The 13398-nt window shown below is 46.1% G+C and overlaps 1 protein-coding gene across 2 annotated transcripts in view; it reads right to left on the bottom strand.

The window, feature by feature from the left end:
- Positions 1 to 13398, bottom strand: part of ROR1 (receptor tyrosine kinase like orphan receptor 1) — a 466977-nt gene that overhangs the window by 384283 nt on the left and 69296 nt on the right. Inside the window, exon 1 of one of the 2 annotated variants that reach the window (XM_027058998.2) lies at positions 10273 to 10387. The exons of the other annotated variant lie outside the window; for it this stretch is intronic. Within the exon in view, the coding sequence (XP_026914799.1) occupies positions 10273 to 10363 (91 nt within the window). The 5' untranslated portion in view covers positions 10364 to 10387. Of the gene's footprint in view, positions 1 to 10272; positions 10388 to 13398 lie in introns of those variants that run through there. 2 annotated transcript variants of the gene reach the window in all.

The following is a 13398-nucleotide window of genomic DNA, read 5'->3' as shown; positions in this document are numbered from 1 at the left end:
GCAGAAAAAGCAACAACCACTTGGGAAACTCCTTGTTTTTAGGTAAATTCTCTCCATCTATTAGAAAGTGGATTTCCTTAGGTTACAGGAGTCACAGCTCCAGGTCCCATCTACAAGTGTCTTACAACTATTTCTGGGGGGAAAAAAATGCTGATTTGAGGAGAATCAGGCAAATTCATTTGCTGGTGAAAGTACAGTGAAAACAGACATATATCAGCATCTTAGAATCACAAATTCCAAACACAGGTAGTCTTTTAGAGCAGAAAGCACTATGAGCCTGGAGTCAAAGAGGCTGGGTTTCAGGCAGGTTTCCCTAGCTACGATGACTTTAGGTGAGCCACCAACCTCACATGCCTAATTTTATTTTATTTTATTTTTTTAATGTTTATTTATTTTTGAGAGAGAGGGAGACAGAGTGTGTGCAGGGGAGGGGCTGAGAGAGAGGGAGACACAGAATCTGAAGCAGGCTCTAGGCTGAGCTGTCAGCACAGAGCCCTGTGTGGGGCTCCAACTCATAAACAGTGAGATCATGACCTGAGCCGAAATCAGGAGTCAGTCGCTTAACCGACTGAGCCACCCAGGCGCCCCCTCACATGCCTAATTTTAAAAGGAAGAGAGAAAGAGAAAGAAAGAAATCCTGTTTTATTGGATTATTTGGAAAATTAATGGTAATATTACACATGAAATAATTTTGTAAGCTGCAAAACTCTATACCAATGGAGTATTTATATTATTTTGACTCAGCTATTTGGCTGGAATCTTACAGACAATTTGAATCATCAGACAGATTTGAAAAAAAATACTGAGCTGCAGTCTGGCATAATGGTCAAGGACAAAGCCCTGGACTCAGAACAACTAGGTTCAAATTCTGCTTCTCTCACTTAACTTGCTGTGTGATCTAGAGTGAGTCACTAACCTTCTCTGTACCTCAGTTTTCTTATCTGGAAAATGGGGATAATAACTGACGCCTACCTCATAGGGTTCCCTGAAGACTATGGGAGTTAAAATACCTAAGGAACTTAAAATGGTTCTTGGCAGACAGGAGGCTTGATGTGTTAATCATTACTATACTATTATGATTTTCATCAAGCAAGCAAAATGTGCACTGGCATTTAGTAGCTTGCACTACAAAACAAAATCATTGCAGCAGACGTAAGTTACCTTTGACAAGCAGTCCTGAAATGGACTGCATTTTAAGAGTACTCTTTGGGGTACCCTTTTGGAGAGAAAGATAAGTTCTCTTGCTCCCAGTAAAACCCTGCTTCCCCCCGCCGCCCCCCCCCCATGAGCCCTCCTTAATATGCAAAAAAACTTACCAGGCACCACTCAAAGCCCTCTTTTTTTCTCCACTCTCCCATCCCATGAAACCTAGCCCCGTTCCAGGGTGGAGGCCCAGTTGAAGAACTCAAGACAGCCTGGGCAAGTCCATGGAGAGTAGGGCAGCTACAGAAAGTTTGGCTCCTCTCCTCCTGTCCCCATCATAATCCTCCCCATCCTTCAAGGCTCACTTCATATCCCATTTCCTCCTTGAAAGAACTCTTCCTCCTCGGCATTCTGCATCTATAATTGCCAACTCTGTACTCACTGGGTGTATAATTATTTCACAAGTGCCTATTTTAATGCCCCTAAAAGGTAAACTCTCCAAGGGCTAGTCAGAGTGCTTCTAAATTCCCCACAGTGCTTAGCATGGTGCTAGAGACACCGTATGTGTGCCATAAATAATTTGGGAAGGGGTTTAATTCACTGGAAGGAGCTCAGACTCCATGTGAAGTGGTCAGATGCCAGCTAGGTCTGCACCTCTATTCCTCCTCCTCCCCAAGCCCATGGCAAATGCTACTGTCAGATCCCAGTATTCCCTCCCAGAGATCCTGGAGAAACCTTAGAATCCTTCTCAACACTGCACCACAGGCAGCCAATACCAACTGACTGGAAAAATGAACCCTTTTTGCCATCTCTGCTTTCTAGGCACTTCCTTAACTCAGTCTCCATAGCACAGGGACTTGACCACCACTGTCATACCCACCGCACTCCACTGTACAGGGCTGTTGACTTGTCTGCCTCTACTAGACCAGTGGCTTCCAAACTTTTGAGCATGGGGGCCCAATAATAACCCAGATCAGCATAAGCAGAACTGAAGCTAAAGTTTCCTAAAGCAATACTCATTTTGTTAACATAATGCACTCTGAAATTTCCTATTATATACTCTCTAAAAATGCTGGTCCTGACTGCTGCACTGCTGGGTGGAGAGATAGATAGGGACCTATATATACACTGTCAGTTATATAAACAATGTTAGTTAAGGTAACACTAGCAGCTGTAACCGATAAACTGAAATCTCAGCCCTTACTACGATAGAAGTTTCTTTCTTGCTCACATAAAACCTAAACGAGTATGGACCAACAGGTGCCTTCCATGGTGCAGTGATAAAGGGAGGGTTTCAGGATGTTTCTACCTTGCCGTATTTTCAACACATGACTTCTAGGGTTACCACGTTCAGGATCATAGCAATCCTGCCCCGGGGAAGTTTTTTATGGGACAAGCTATTAGGTGTCACTTGTAACTGACATTCATTGCTTCCAATCTCATTCCATTGACTAATATTTAGTCACATGGCCTCACTTAACTGCAAGGAAACTGGGAAGTGTAGTCTAACCAAGTCACCAAGAAGAGATGGAAACAGATTTTCTGATCAGCTGGCAATCCCTTCCAGAAATCTGCCATTTCAAAAATCCTCCAAGGCAAGGACCTAGCCTTATTCACGTTTATATCCCTAGTGACTACCAAAATATTTGACTCACAGTAAGTGCATAGAAAATGTATGATCAATGAATGAATGGGGATCCCACCCAGAGTTCCAGGAGTGTCACAGTTTATGATTAGGCATTGTGATTGTTTCCAAATTCAAACCTGTACAAACCCCCTTCTCTACCCAAAGCAGAGGAGAGTCCAAAAATCTGGATTAGGGCAGGTGAGGAAGATACCAGAGAAATGGTCTTAGTGTCGTCCTTTCCATTTAGGGACTACACAGCCACTTACTCTTCCAACCACATGCCTGTTGAAAAGGACTGCAGTGGAAAAATTAAGAGCACAGGCTTCTGAGGCAGATAAGTCATGGCAGAACCTCTCTCTGGCCACCTGACTACAGAACTATCACTGAGCACTATGTGTGCGGCAAGGTGCTAAGCATTTTCCATACATTATCCCCTTGTATTCTCATAATAAGCCTGTGAAGGATGCTAAAGTTCTCCCCACAATTTCCTGAGTGAGAACTGATGTCTTCTAACCCTGTGTTCCCATAGCACTTTTTCCACACCCCTTTCCTGTAATTCACTTGGGGGAGAGCTAGATTGGCATACGGAGGTATATATTTCTTTATCCTGTCTCCACAATTATACTTCAAGGATAGTGGAAACAGCATACACTTGAGAGTCAAAAGACCTACATCAAATGTCTAGGCTCAAGTGCCATGTCCCAACTTAACAGTTTGTGTGAGATTCACCAAGATACCACCTAAGATTTAATTTCCTAATCTGTAGTGCTTGCTTCGGTAGCACATATACTAATTTCCTTATCTGTAAGATGGGGTCAGAAGTCCAGCCACAAAGGGCTGCTGGGACATAGAAACCTAACATCTATAAAGAACTACGCCTGGCACATAGTAGGTTCTTCAAAAAGTAAGAATTTCCCTCCTCCATTACCCCTGAGGGCAAGGGTAATGTTTTGTACCTGGACACCAACACCATATTTGCACAAAATAAATATAATAATAAATGTTAGTTGAAATGCATTGAATGACAAACTTTACTGTTGAAAAATAAAAATAAAAAACACAACCCTTGCCTTGGTCTTTAGAAGTTCTTTTTATCTCCCCTCCCCCTTCCCACACTTCATTATTCTCTTTTTGGGTAATGTGAACTTTTTTTTTATTTTTTTGTACTCAGAAATTTTAAATGGCTAACAGAGCACCTCAGGATTCTTTCCTCCGGCCATTATCCTTCTCTTTTAAGTTGTGCTCAGCAAGATTATTTGGATATTGGAGCTAAAAACGGTCAGATTACAAGTGGAGGTCCCTGAAATGTAACAGTCCCCATTGCAGGATTCTGGAATTACACCAAGCACCAGGGAGGGGTTGCTCTTCCCCAAAGAGCTCGCTGTTCTGAAAAAAGCCTTTGTTTTAAGGCTTGCAAAACTGCACTGTGGAATCTCCCATCTGGGTCCCCAGCACTGACCTGGGTACTGCTCAGTTCTAGAGTGTCTATAAGCTCCCTCTAAAATGAAACACTCAAGCATCTTAAAGTATGGTAAAAACAGCTGCTCTCTGAGTCTTGGTTCATATCTTACAGCATAATGACCATTGTTTGGGAGCCAAATTTTCTGATTTCCCCAGCAAACCTCTGACAATGATAGCAGCTAACACACTGTGTGTTTACTAAGCCCACAGCACTGTGTTAGATATTTTATGTTTGTTATTCCCTTACATTCCCACAAAAATCCAAAAACTCTCCATTTTGCCGACAAGGAAACTGAGGCTCAAAAGTGCAAAGAACTTTGTCTAAGGTCACACAGTCAGGAATCAGCAAAGCCCCAGTTCAGACCCTACTCTATCAGAGTCCGAATCTCATTCCATTTCTGTCATTCCACATTACCTCTTTTAAATGGCTGTAAACGAAGGTCCTTTCTATCTAGAAATACTGGAGAAAATAACCAGCTTGAACTGGTTGGTCTTTTGAGGTCTCTTCCCCCTCTTAAAAAAAAAAAATCTATGGTTCTATGGAGAGAAGGAAAAAAAAAAAGGAAATGTAGGGAGGCCAAACATTATGAGGCTTGGCTTATCAGTATTTAATAACAGCTTTTGGATCAAAACTCTACAGAACCTTATTTATAGACAGACAGTTACTGTTAAGCAGAGCCTTTTTATACAACCTTTTCATCTGAGGATGTTGTAGCCTTCTACTGCCTTTCTATTAGTGAGAGATGGGGTGTGAAATTTGCTGGCCCTGCCAAGATTATCCCATTAAATTATCTGCCCTCTTCCAGTGTAATTCACTCAGGGGCAACAGTTGGAAACTCCGGCTGGTGGATGTCCATGCCTGGGCACTCTGAGGGGGGCGGGTGTGAACGAAAAAGTTCAGGTGGTGGGAGCATCCCAGTGACATAACATCAATCCACGTTTCACTGCCTTACCAAAATAAAGTGGATGCCACAATTATCCCATTCCTAAACAAACTGAAAACCCCAACCGAGCTTACTGCAACAAAGAGAGAGCCTTTTTACTGCTGTTTATTTTTATTTTGTATTCGTTAGCTTTTTAGATATTCCTGGCATGCAAGTCAGGCTCCGTGTAACAAGCAGCTGCATTTAGTTAAGGATTTCGAAGAGTTTTCCCCACCCCACCCTACCCCACCCCCTGCCATCCCCTCCCCCTCAACTCCAGAGAACTTTCTCAGAGTCACAGAAGACTATTGCTTTCTCTTCGTGTGTCTACAGAACAGTCTCTCCTGTCACACCCCAGGGGAATTGGTAAGGCCAGGTTGAGGCCCTTCTGTTTGAGAAAGAGGCCTCAGAGACCTGAGTGTTTCCCAACTGGGGCTGGATTTGCCAGGGTCTGGTCTACATGGGGACCTTGAAGCTGGCAAGCCAGCTCTCCCACTAAAGAGTACTTTACTAAATCACCTCTGCTCAGCCTACAACCCAGTCGTACACCCGGATGCAAATACAAAGGCACTTTATCAAGACATATCTCATGGCTGTTTGGAAGGAACTTCCAGACACACACGTCAAGCCGCATCAAAGTTCCAATTCGTTACAACAATGTAATTCCTCCTGATGAGAGGTGCAGACCTCCAAAGGCCCTTCCAGTCTGAGTTGCAGCAAGACTGGCTCAAGGACCTCCAGGACAGAAAGAAAAATTGAAATTGGCTGTCTCCAATCATTTCTTATTACCCCTAGATATAGCTAAGAAAACATCCCATTGCTCTTAGAAAACATGGGAAAATGGCACCTTTGGCCCATATGTAGTGTAAATTTTAAGACTTACACCAGAAGGGATGCCTGGATGGCTCAGTCGGTTAAGTGTCTGACTTCAGCTCAGGTCATGATCTCAAGGTTCATGAGTTCGAGCCCTGTGCTGACAGCTCTGAACCTGGAGTCTGCTTCAGATTCTGGGTCTCCCTCTCTCTCTGCCCCTCCCCTGCTCATGCTCTCTCTCTCTCTCTCTCTCTCTCAAAAATAAATAAACATTTAAAAAATTAAAAAAAAAAAGACTTAAACCAGGAAAGACTGTCTAGGACAGCACTTAAGAGCATGAAACCAGGGATTGTAAACCCAGCAATGCCATTTCCTAGCCATGTGACCTTAAGAAAGTAACTTACCCTTTCTGTGTCTACATTAAAATGAGCTAATTATGCCATCTCCCTCATAGATTTGTGGTGAGGATTCAGTGAGCTAATATTTGCAAAATGCTCAGAATGGTGAGTGGCCATTGTAAGGATTATCCAAGTGTTTGTTAAATAAATTATATAAACAGAAGCATCTCAGCATGCTTGGATTCAGGGAAATATATACTTAGTTGAGGTCAAACGACTTAGCACCATTCTTCAGCTTCTCCCAAGCCCAGTAACAGCCGGCCTGGTGGGAGGGAAACTGGAAAGGGAGGAGAGGTAGAGGCTCCATGAATTGTGAAGACCTAAGCTAAGGCCCAGGACCCACCACCAACCCTCAACTCCTTGCAACCTACCCGGAGGTGGACTTACTGTCCCAGCCATCAAATACTCCAAATCAAAAGTTCCTATCTTTTGGGGATTGCAGTTTGTTCGGGTTTGTTTTGTTTTGTTTTTTTCTCCAGAATATCAGATTATAGCCAGAAACATACAGCCACAAAAATGCACATAAAAATTTGAATACTATTTCTGGGGGGTCTGCATATCCTCAGTTTCACATACCCCAAGTTAAGACCCTCTCAGTTGGGTGCTCCTCTCCACTACCTGACACAGGTTGCATTTAAATCTCTTAACACTCTGGTAAGGTTCTGAAAAACTAATTGACTATCCCAGTCCATGGCGGAGAAAAGATCCAAACCCATGTCTGTTAAATTTCAATGCCTGTGCTCATAACCATTAAGCCCTACTGTTAAGTCCTATTATGCTCCATTCATACCAAAAAATGGGGCAAGAAAAGGAGAAGTCCTTGAAAGCGTGTTGCATTTTTTATTAAGAAAAGCAAATATTCCACACGCAACCAAAAAAGTTATTCTCTACTCATTCAACAAAAGAATCTATGGGCCACTTACTATATAGATGTGTACACATATGTCATTTATATATAGATATACATTTACATCAACATACATACAGGCTACAAAGCATTCCATTCCCCATAGGATGCTGCGTAAAATTTTCAAAAAATATTTGAAATGGGGTATGCAGTCACCATCAAACCACAGCCAAAATGGATACTAATGGATGCAGGTGACACACCATTTAAAAACTTTAAAGTCTAATTTGAGGGCTATGTTCATCATGCAGGAGATAGATAAAGGAAAATATAGACCAAAGCTGAGTTCTTAAGAAGACTCCTAAGTAAATATCAGAAAGATAGTGCCAATATCAGAGTAGCAAAACAGCCTACCAGGTATGCTGAATCAATACTGAGGATTAAATATTTCCAACACACTGCCAGAGGCAGCTTCACCACACCCTTTGTCTACCCGGCCTCTGTGTGCCTCCCCTAGGGGGGATTTTCAGGCATCTCCAATAAAATTTGGGCTGGCTGACTTGGCTTTCAGTGTTTTCACCAGGAAAGCTGACAGTCTTATTGCCCTCAAGAGACTCCTATTCTAAAAGTAGACAGGACAGACACCTATTAAAATGGCATTGGAAGGTTTATGAAATGACAGCAAACACAGTAGCAGGCCACCTCCCTCTGACTCTAAGAAGTAAACCACAGAATCCACAGGATACTGAGAAAGGCCCAGGTGGGTTCCTAAGGCCCTGAGTTCTGGGTACAGTATTAATGGCTTCAGCTTCCCAGAGAGGTTGAGCTCTAGGTAGGTAGGAGGTAGACCGGGAGATCAACAATGAATAGACCAGCAAAAGTAAATACAAAGTTTTGCCCTCCTGGCTAACAAAATGGAAAAATGATGGGAGAAATACCGAGCGTCTTTTTAATAAGTAACTGAAACCTATCTCCCCTTAAGCTGATCTCTTGAGCCACTGGTTCAGTTACCTTAAGAATCCTGGATCAGACAAGAAAGTAAATTTGAGTTCCACTGGAAGATTTGTCCTCAGAGAAAAGATCAAGCATTCACAAACATGGAAAGGGATTTATAAGATGACAAATAAGACAATAATAACAGATTTGAGCTCACTATTGAAGAGTTTGGAAAAGGCAATACTCTTTTTTCTTTCTTTCTTTTTTTAAGCCTGTAGACAGTTAAACAAGACAGAGTTTGGCTGACTGCTGATAACAAGACTGTCTTACACTCAGCAAAATCATTGCATGGACATTCATTTAAAGGCAGGTGACCAAAGAAAGGTACGCTCCTCCCCCCCCCCTCACCCCACCCCCATGATATTGGAGCAACCACTGTTGAAAGGTTATGTCGAAGTTACAGAAGTCAAGAGATGATACAACCAAATTAATCAAGGACCCACACCAGAAGCCCTACCTTAGCTAGAATCACCCTGATTATCTCCATCTCAATTTGCTGGGCAACTTGACGTGGGAAGGATGTTTCTGTTGTTTAGGCAGCATGACCCAGTTTTTATTTTTTCATCCAGGTGTTGTGGCACGGGGCCAGATGTTTGGCATTCCCAAAGGAAGCAAACATCCCAGAGACCAAGCTGTTTACATTTCATTAGGATTTTTCATCAGGAAGGTGCACTCCCTGCTGATGGACCTCTTAATTACAATTAGGAGCTGTATTTACCCCCGAGGAGACTCCAGATTACCACAACCACAGTACGGGATCAATTTCGGAATATTTCTCAGAAAACGCAGTTCTAACTTCCCCGAACTCATCTCTAAGAAATCAAAATTCACACACAACTTGCTTTCAGAGTGTGTGTCCCACCACGAAAATTACGAGCTAGATTTTAGTAAAAACTAATTCCGTGGCCATGTGTAGTCTATGTAGTCAATAGATCTTTCCCCCTCAACCGCTAAATAGCCTAAAAGCCTTTTCTTTTCCGAAGCACAGCGCTAACTTAAAAATGAAAGATGCATGATAAAAGAGCAGAAACCTATTTATCTGCATCGGTTTGGCCTGGGAGTGGGGGAGGGCAGAATTCAGGGACTCCAGCACCCCCTCAAGGGATGCATGTTAAAAGTGAGGCCCAAGACCCCGGAGACTTTAATCAACTTTCCCCCTCCAACCTCCAAAGAATGAATCGGTTGTCTCCACAGGCACAGCCGGGCTCTTCCCTCTCATTGTGTACCGGCTCAGACGCAGCGAGGATCCAAGCTTCCCGCAGCGAACTAAGACGCTCGGGCTTTCGGTGGAGTCTTTCTCTAACTGTTCCAATTGTCTTTGGAGATTACCAAAATCAAGTATGCATTAGATGGCTTTTCCCCCCCTTGTGTGTAACACACACACACACACACACACACACACACACACACACACACGTGCACGCTCGGAGCACTCTGGAGCAGCAGGCCGCCTCTGACAGCACATTTTGCACAAAGTGGCGGCGACGGCGGCAGCGCACACGTTGGGAGCCTCCAGAGGCAGGAGAGCCGGGGCCCGTGGATAAGTGAGGCCGCCCGAGCCTCAGGAGGCAAGGGCTTTTGTCTGAGTCGGTCTGCGGACAGCCTGGGCTCTCTGGGCACCACTGAAAATACAAACTCTATCCTGGACCGCGCCTTCCGGGACGGCTGCTACTTGGGGACTCCACACACTTGCCCGAACACGGGTTAGGGCGCTTTAGGGGTCCAGCCAGAAGCTGGGGGACCAGCGGCACGGAAGTGCCCCCATCGCCCCACGCCCCCCAACCCCTCCACGCTTCCTGTCAGCGCTGGCAACTGCTGCTGGGCGCCGAGGAGGAAGCCCCCGGGCGCACCCCCGGACCCCAGCGGGGCTCCCGGGCAAATCCTCGCCCGCCTCCCCGGCGCCCGGAGTCGCGTTTGCTAGACCCCCCCCTCCCGACGGGTCTCCGGCCGCCCCACCCCCCGACGGGCGCAGCGCTCGCTCCCCGGCTGCCCAGCGCCAGGCAGCGGACTGGAGGGGTCGCCGAGGGCCGGGCGGGCCCGGGACCCGGCGGATGCGCCTCTTACCTTGGGCAGCGGCCCCGCGCGCAGCCAGCAGCAGCGCGGCCAGCAGCGCCAGGAGCGGCGGGCGCGCCCCGCGGCGGCGCGGCCAGTGCATTCCTCCTCTCGCGGCGGCGGCGGCGGCGGCTCCCAGGCCGCGCGCAGAACATCCACGGGCTCTGCCCGGGGTCCCGGCCACCTCGTCCGGGCCGCTCTCCCCGCAGGATGCCGGGGGCGTCTGCAAAGTTCTTTGTCCCTCTAACCTGCTCCCTCGCTCCGCTCGGCCGCCTCTGGACCCCGTACGCGCGGTCCCTCCTCAGCCCTCCGGCTGCAGCCTCTCCTCCGCCGGCCGGTCAGTCCCGAGCTGTGGGTGTCGCGCTAGCGGAAAGGCGAGTGCCCCCAGCTCGGACTCGGAGAAGAGCGCGCCCTGCGACCGGGGGCTGCCGTCCCGGGGCTCCCTTGGTGGCGGCTGCTGCGGCTCCTCCCGCTCTGCGCGCTCGCTCTCTGGCTCTCAGCTTCCCTCAACTTGTCACTTTCCACCAACTCTCCAGCCCAGCGCCCCAGCCGGACCAATGGCAGACGCGGGCCCAGGCCGGCGACCCAGCGCCCTCTGCTGCCGCCTCTCAACACCCGCACTCTCCCTGACTTCCCAGAACGTTGTGGCTCCCGCTCCTCCCGAGCACCCACCTCCCCTCCCCCCACTGAGCCTCAAACTCGCAGCGGGACCGAGGGGCCCTCGAGGCCGTTTGACAGAGGAGGAGGCCGAGGTTCAGGGAGACTTGCCCCGACTCGCAAAGCAGTCCGTGGCTGAATGGCTTCTTCAGGAGATCCAGATCCTAGCACTCTGGGCTCTGCCAGTTAGCTGTGTGCTCCTGGGTAATAGAACATTTATGGTATCACACAGTTTCCCTTTTGATTCCCTCTTTGACCCAAGTCAAATGTTTTCCCATTTTGCCTTTAATTTCTGGTTTTGTTGTATTGAAATCCATGTCATCTGTACTTCCGCCTTTTTGGAGATTTATTGAGGATTTCTCTGTGGTCAGTTTTTGTCAATGTCCCAAGACCTCTTGAAAGAAGGTCTTTTTCTATCTTCAAAATGAGGAGATGGGTGACCGTCTCAATGTGATCTTCTTTACATTTATGTTATTTAAGTTTTCCGTATCTTTGGCTTAAGCTGCTCTACCATGGGCCAAAGGGGTCATTAAACCTCCTACTAACAGTATATTTTGTGTCTCCTGCTTAAGTGTTATGAATTTTGTGATGCATAAGGAGGCCCCTTGTTCATATAAAGTGGTGAGTACCTGCTGTGCTCCAGGCCCTGCTTTAGGCTCTGAGGATACTAGAGCAATAGGAATACCAGTCAGTCTTGCCTTAGAGGAAGCAAAAAGCCCAGTCTATTGATAATCACTTATTGAATACTTCCTGTTTGCCTAGAGCTTTGTGTGCATTTGCTCATAAATCTTCCATTGACACTTTAAAAAAAATCATTACAAATTTTTCTATCCCTGTGCGCTTTTACATAGATTTTCCCCATATTGCAGTTTTAGAAATTGAAATGCAAAAAAAAAGAGTACGTGAATTGCCAGCAGTCACACAAACAACAGGTGGCCAAGCCAAGACTCAGTCTCTTTACCATGACAGGACTAAAAGTTCTTGGCCAGTACCTGGCATATAACAAGGCCTCGGTCAGTGGCAGTGGTCCTTATTATTGCTGCAGGAATCACCTCTAAGAACTCAGCTTTAGGATTTTACAATGAGCAGTCACCTCATGGAGGGCAAGGACTTTGTAGCCCAAAGTACGTCCAGCAGGTCACAGACTCTACCTAGACTTGCAGGCCTCTGCCTTCAGGCAGGTGAATGACTAACCCTTGTGGGACAAACAGTCACTTATTAGTCTCCAAGACTTCAGGGCAAGCGTGTCCCCAGCTGCCACGGTAGCTTTCCCCCTTTCTATCACTCTGACCTGAGGTCAAGGAATGACAGACAGAGAGGCCTTGGGTCAACCAGTTCATTGCCCAAATAGGTCTGTCCTCCAAGTTCCTCTGCCTGAGACCCATTCAATCCTGTCTCAATTATCTCGTCACTTGCCTGAGGAACTTACTGCACAAGGTTCTCTTGTTAGGAAACTGCCTTTGATGGTCAGTCTCAATATACGATGGCCCAGAATCAGAGGAAACTCGGTGACACCGCACTTTGGTGACCAGTCTTCCATGGTCTACAGTACAACACACGGTTGGCAGACAAGGAGCCTTTCGTGTCCTTGCACCCTGCCCCCAACCCCCATTCCATAACTGCTTGTCCCAGGTATCTTAGGTAACAGATGGCTGCCAGTGCTGAGTATACAGAACTTAATGGCACTTTTATCAGTACTTAAACCTTCCAGGGACTTAATCACAGAATCATAGACGTGAGGAATGTGACAGCTCAAACGGGTCTTGGAAATTAACTAGTGTTCTCCCCCCGCTCAAGATTTTATAGAAGAGAAACATGGGACTCAGGGAGTTGAAACATCCTTGCCTAAGGTCACACAGCTGGCCAGAGCCAAAACTGGAACCTACATCAACCAGTCCAGACCTGGGTAAGCACTCCTTTGGACATCCCACATCCCTTGACACTTAGCTATAACCCTACAGTTCCCAAAGGACAGGCTTAGAAAAGGCTCTTCCTGTTATTGCTATTGTTGTTGTTATTGTTGTTGCTTAAAGGACAAAGGAAATACTCATGCAAGTTCAGTAAATGCCAGTGCTTAGGAGCACAGGCTGAGGATGATTCTGCCCAAGTTCATGCTCAGGCTTTTCTGATCTCAGCTGAGGGACCATGGACAAATATCTTAGTGCCTATGTGCTTTCTCGTCTGCAAAATGGTGATGCTAGTAACAGTACCTATTCCATACTGTTGTGAATTGTAAATGAGTTATCTTATAAAAAGAGCTCTTATGAGTAACGCATACAGAGTAGGCACTTAATAAATGTTAGATGTCATTATATTATTATTATATACATACAAGAACTTACGTAGACCCTCAAAATTCCTATGAGGTCAGTCTTGTCTCTATCTTTTACAAACAAGCTAAAGTGAAATGAGGTTAAGAAACTTGCCCAAAATCACAAGGATTAAGGCAAAAAAAGTAGGACTCAAGCCTAAATCACATCC

This window comes from Acinonyx jubatus, chromosome C1 (genome assembly GCF_027475565.1).
Source record: "Acinonyx jubatus isolate Ajub_Pintada_27869175 chromosome C1, VMU_Ajub_asm_v1.0, whole genome shotgun sequence".
NCBI lineage: Eukaryota > Metazoa > Chordata > Mammalia > Carnivora > Felidae > Acinonyx > Acinonyx jubatus.
This window is presented reverse-complemented; position numbering and strand designations above follow the sequence as displayed.